This window comes from Calidris pugnax, unplaced genomic scaffold (assembly GCF_001431845.1).
Source record: "Calidris pugnax isolate Ruff unplaced genomic scaffold, ASM143184v1 scaffold32, whole genome shotgun sequence".
Classification (NCBI taxonomy): domain Eukaryota; kingdom Metazoa; phylum Chordata; class Aves; order Charadriiformes; family Scolopacidae; genus Calidris; species Calidris pugnax.
The window spans coordinates 8,739,781-8,745,635 of NW_015090783.1; the positions used below are offsets into that span (position 1 = coordinate 8,739,781).

The 5,855-nt window shown below is 57.8% G+C and overlaps 1 protein-coding gene across 1 annotated transcript in view; it reads right to left on the reverse strand.

Annotated features, from left to right (window-relative positions):
- The window catches only part of MLEC (malectin), a 9,900-nt gene extending 9,669 nt beyond the window's left edge, over positions 1–231 (reverse strand). The window contains exon 1 of the mRNA XM_014965042.1: positions 34–231. Coding sequence (XP_014820528.1) covers positions 34–220 — 187 coding nt within the window. The 5' untranslated portion in view covers positions 221–231. The remainder of the gene's footprint in view (positions 1–33) is intronic.
- Positions 232–5,855: the final 5,624 nt, after the last annotated feature.

Consider the following 5,855-nt stretch of genomic DNA (forward strand, 5'->3'; position numbering starts at 1 on the left):
CGCGCGGTCCCGGCGCCCCCCCCCCGCCCTCCCCTCGGCCCACGCGGCCCTCGAGCGGGTCCTTGCGGAAGTGGATGCCGTTCACGTCCACATGGGCATCGCCGCCCGCGTTGACGGCCCAGACGACGCTGTCGGCCAGGCCGCCCGCCGCGCCCCGCAGCAGTGCCGGCAGCAGCACCAGCAGTAAGGGCGGCAGCAGCGGCGCCCCGGCGCCCACCATCTCGGGCTCCCGGCGCCGCGCCCGCCCCTTCCTGCCGCCGCCAGGGGGCAGCCTAACCCGCTGCCGGGGCGGAGCGCGCCCAGACCAATCCCCGCGCAGCAAGGCGAATATTAACGAGCTGCCCGCCTGCCATTAGGCGGCCACGGGTCTTTATCTGCATATTCATAAGGCGCCGGGCCAATGGGAGGTGTGAGCGGGCGAGCAGGCTCGGTTGAGAGGCGAGGGGACGGCAGCGCGCTGCGGCGGGAGGCGCGCCCGGCGGGAGCGGGGAGCCGGTCCCTACTAGCCAGGAGTGCCCGGGGCCGGTATCGCCCGCTCGGGGAGGGGAGCAAGGGCAGAGCCGGCTGCTCCAGGAGGGAGCGGCGGGGATGGAACGAGGCTGCCCGGCAGCGCCTCAGGAGCGCAGCCGCAGCCCGGCGAGCTCCCCTCAGCGCCGGACGCCTGAGGGAAGAGCCCCGCCCCCTCCGCTCCGCCAATCAGGGAGCTCCAGCGCGGCCAGAGCGCAAAGCACTGTGGGCCGGCGGCGGGAAGCGGGGAGGGCGGTGGGTTGCCGGGGCAACGGGCGGCGCTGCGGCGGGAGAGGGCCCAGGCCCCGGCCCGGCGGCGGGAGGGCGGCGGTGCGGGCCGGGCACGGCCCGGGGAAGCGGCTGGGAGCGCCCTCGAGGGAGCGGGAGCTCCGCTGCCGTCGGGAGCGGATCCTCGTTACATCCCGGTAGTTTCGTGTCCGCTACATTCCGGACAGCGGCTCCCGGTACCGCGCCTCAGCGAAACGCGCAGGTTCCCCGGTTCGCCCCTGCCGCGGAGTATGGGAAAAGGCAGCTACCGGCCCTCCTGGTGAGGAGTGAAACAGCCGGGTGGCGGGCAGCCACTTCGGAGCACAACAATCTGCTTGAAAAGAGCCAACACACGGGGCGAGGGCAGCTCACCCTCCCGCTGCCAGGGATTCTTCTCGCTGTGTTTCTCCAGGGCAACCTAAAACCGTGGTTTTGGGTTTTTTTGGAGGACCTTGGCGAGGTCTGGGAGGGCTGGAGTGAGACATCACAGATGGAGATCGGATGAAACTCACTCACTATGCCGGGGGGTGGGGGTGGGGAGAGCAAATAACTTAATGTTTGCTTCCATGTTTGCCCTTCTGCCTGATCTTGGTGTTCCTCAGAGCTGCGGGTGGCAGCCAAGCCTCGCGTCTACGCTTCGGTCACTAACTGCATTACTGGCGGCTGCTCCTAAGTCCCAATGACGTGTTAGTAATTTGGGGCTTCCACAACGCGTTTGCCTTTAGAAATAAAGACTCCGAGCTGCAGACCGTGAAGTAAATGGGCATGTTGCTTTTGTAATGCACCTCAGAGGCCCCTTAAACAGGACACAGCCTTGGAGAAGGGAAGTCAGTTTGGGGAGGGGAGAGAAACTGCTCCCCCCCTACTCCCTACCCTGCCCAGGTCAGTGCAGGTCCCAGAGTGTCCCCCTGCATGTCCCACATGGGCTTGTGGTGTAACTGGGCTGGGGCAGACATGGCACTGCTGCCAGGAAGGGGTTCCTGAAACTGCAAGGTGGCTGAGGAAATGTCGTCCAGGAAAGTAGTGTCAAGCACACGTGCTTAGCACCTCTCCAGGTTAACCACCTCACGCTGGTTCCTGGCAGATCGTCTCGGCGTTACAGACCCCAGCCCTGGCAGCAGCTGATCAAATCCAGGCTAATCTCCCGTATCCCCTGCAGCGTGTGTGACCTGTTGGGTGTCCCCCAAGTTCAGTTAGCAAAGGAGTGCAAGCAGCCGTGGCCAGAACAATGGTGTCCAGTTGGCGAGGCCGAGGGAGGCCTCATTAGAGCTTGTTTGTACTGATTACAGACGATCCTCCCTAATCGCTCAAGATTTCTCAGCTTAAACTGCAATGCGCTTGGGTCAGGAGCGCAGCTTCAAAGCACGTAAGCACTTTGTGTGTCACCAGGTTACTGCCACGAGCTGTGAAAGTGAAGTCAGAAGAGGGACAGTGTGAATCACGAACAGGCTGAGGAGACAGCGGGGCTGAGGTTACGAACAGCAATTTCCATGGGTGTGAATCCTCACATTTCCGCTCCTGAGACCCCACCAGGGCAGCAAAGGTCCCGCCAAGGGCCACACACAGCCCCTTGGGAGGCCAGGGTGGGCTGAGGCAGCTGGCCCTGTCGGTCCCCGGGGCCAGCAGGGCTTTTGAAGGCTTCACACACACAGAATGGCAGCGTTGGCTTGGCAGAGCCTGGCCGAAACCCTGCTGTGCCTCTTGGTGGGCTGGGGAGCATGAGGCTCACGGTGGGACCTTCACTGCCTCGGTGGGCAGAGGGGCTATGCAGCCAGTGCCTGGGCCTTCATTACAAACCTGGCATCAAACTGCATGGCCCAGACCAAATGTGCCCATGAGCAGGGATTCAAACATGAAGGGATTTACTAGCTAACGTTTAGGTATAACTCGGACAGGTCCCTCAGCTGAAGGGGTCTCTCTGGCCTCAGACTGTAGAGCTGGGAGCTAACCCAGCTCATCTCCTGCCTCGGGAGTGTTACCAGGGGCTTTTGTGGCTGTGCCAAGCCCTGGGGTCCCTGTCGAGGGCTCCTGGAGCTCCTGAACATCTCACAGTGAAATTTCAGCAACTCTTCCTTGAAAAGAAAAGAGTTTCCTTGGAAAGGAAGAGTTCCCTTCCTTGATCAAAGGGGAAAACCCCTCCCTTTCCCTTCCACCTGAGGGAGGCAAGAGCACCGAGCAGTGCAGTACCTCCTCTGCCTCCCCAGTCAGAGCATCTGCTGATAACTAGCCTGGGTGATTATTTCCCAAGAATCAGCAGCCCATCATGAAGCAAGAGGAATCAACTGAGCTGCAAGGGGTGAGGAGGGATAGTGGCTGTGCTCGTCCGGGTGCAGGAGGAGCACTTGCCCTGCTCATGTTGGCAGAGGACGGTGGACGTGCCACGATGGCCTGTGCCCACGATGCCCTACACTGCTGCACTGGAATCATTACTTGTGGTCACAACAACTTGATGCCAGCTTGTGTCCCAGATGTCAAAGGCTCTGTATCCTGTTACTAATCCACTGAGCCATCAGTCCCTTGATGCAGGCTGGATTTACACCAGTAACCTACAAGTGAAAGGCTCAGGGTTGTCTTCTCAATCCCTTGATCTCTCCCTGTCCCCTGGCAGCTGTGCCAAAATGACTCTCGCTCTTGAATCAGTCCTGCCTGATCATTCACAAGCGGTGGGGGGCACCTGTTTTGGGTATTAATCACTTACTGCAGGAAAAAGGGATCATCAGGACTCGGGGTGTCCAAAAGGAGCAATGGAGATGTGTAGGCCTTGTAAATAATGAGACATCTAAGAAACCAACATGAGCCAGCCCCACTGCCTGGACTAGCTCCTGAACCACAAGGGGCTATGAGGCTGAGGTGCCCAGAGGGGACCAGCTCTGCCCCGCCATGTGGAGCTGTTTGGAAGCCTCCCTGGTACCGGATTGTAGCTGAGAGCAAAAAGATTATCTCTGGAATTAGATTATTTAGATTGGAGCTTTAATCTCTGACCCCGTCTGCACAAGAAAATAGTAAAACTCTCTGGGATTATTTGGGGGTTTTATGCAAGTAAAGCCAGGCTTGCAGCAAGAGCTTCTGCTGGAAGGAAAAAAAATGAATGCTTTGGAGACCTGCCCTGTCTGACCTGCTCACTGCATCATGGTAAAACCTGGCAGAAAAGAGCTACAGATACATTGGCAGAGACCCAGCTTTTGTCAGAAGTAGCTATGGCTCCAGGACTGCCTCTGCAATGGCACAAAGGTGTCCTGTGGCCACCCTTCCCCTAGCACCAATGTCCCTATGTTTCTTGGGAAGACAGACACAGCTCTGCCATGATACAAACACAGGGACCTGCCTAAGTGAAAACGGCAGGAGTTTGCAGAGAGCATCCCCAGCCACCGTGACGCTGCGCCGTGGATCAGTGCAGCCTCTAGAAATGGGTTTACAATTTTAAATGAATTAAGACCGTGTCCTGCCATCTGCCACTGCGGGCAAAGGATGTGACTGCTCGGTGCAGGACCCAGGGACAAGCAGCCAGAAGCAGCCACCGTGCCTGTTGCCACTGGCTGGCTGTCAGGCTTATGCATACAGGCTACTCAAGTGCCCTGAGTCGTCACCAGTCCCCGTGGGCAGGCACAGCCACTGCTGCATACGGGCAAGCAGCACAGCTGTCCCCATGCTCTGCAGACACACACACACTTCTTCTTCAACAGGCTCCACTGTAAGCGAAGCACATTTACATACCAACACTCCCTATGGCAGACACAAGCCTGCACAGGTCTCTCCCTCCTTGGTATTATCCTAAGTACATATATAACTTACCAGGACTCTGGACTCTGTTCAGTTTATCACCCTCATCTCCTAAGCACTGTGCAGCTCAGCTGCTGCACCAGGAAATATGGAGATCTGTAAATACCTGTTTTCCAATTTCTTGGCTCACACCCACATTTCTAGGACTGGACCAGCTCCATAGACAGTTTGCATACACCCACTTGCAAACAAACTCTTCTACTGGTGCCCTAACCCATGTACCTATCTGCACTCCCTGCTTTTATGTGCGCACACGTACAAACCTTTCCCAGGGCACATGCCTGTCCAAACCCGAGTACACACACACACACACACAAATATAAGGAGAAACATAGTTTTTCCATTGCTGAGATATCAGCCATCACTCCAGCTATGCTGGTTGGCACAGCAACAGGAAAGCCGGAGAGAAAATCCTCCTTTGGGACACGGATTTGGGGACCCTGAGAATTTGAAAGGGAACCTGGGAAGTGAAAGATTTGAGACAGAGGAACCGGGAGGATATTAGTCCCTAACCTCCCAGTTGGAGTAAGGATGCAACTGGGAGGAAAACAGCTCCCAGTCACACTGAGAAACACACAGCAATAACGATGCCCTTTGAAGCCAAGCAGAAATTAGTACTGGCAACTTGTGATTGAGCCTCTGCATAGAGCAAGAGGACAACTGTAGGTCTGGCAGAGTAGGGGAAGGTAGCGGGAAGCTGGAAACATCTTGGGGAAAGGGGAAGGAGGATGAACATCTGATGTTTCTGAAAGCATCTGGTTGGGGCTGGAAGCTGCTGTTGTCGCCACTGCAGGCCCGTGCAGCGTTTTTGAGCATGAACAAGCTGGAGAGCAGGGCACTTCCACACAAGGAGAATCCCGGGCCAATCCCTGCAACAATGGTGTTACAGCTCAGCTCCTGCAGCATGGTCCCCACTATGCATACGCTCACAGTTGTGCTTGAAATGGTTTGGAAAGGGGCGTGTGGGTTGGCTCTTGCTGCCTATCGTCCTCCCACCCAGCTCCCCTCTGTGCCCTTCCTCCCATTGCTCCTTGCCAGGCTGCCACTGGGGCTCTCACCTGCCCCTTGCAAGCGAGGAGGATGCAGAAGTGGGGACCCTCCCTGAGAGGCACCTCCAGGCCCCTTCGCCATGAGGACAGCAGGAGGGAGCCCTGCCACAGGCTTAGTGGCTGGCAGTGACTCCCCTTCTGGCAGCAAGGACTTGCCTCTGGAACCCAGTGCAGATACCTTGGTGTGCATCTGCTGCAGCCCTTCTCCCCCAGCCCGGCCACCACCTCTCACAAGGGACATCCAGGCTCCAC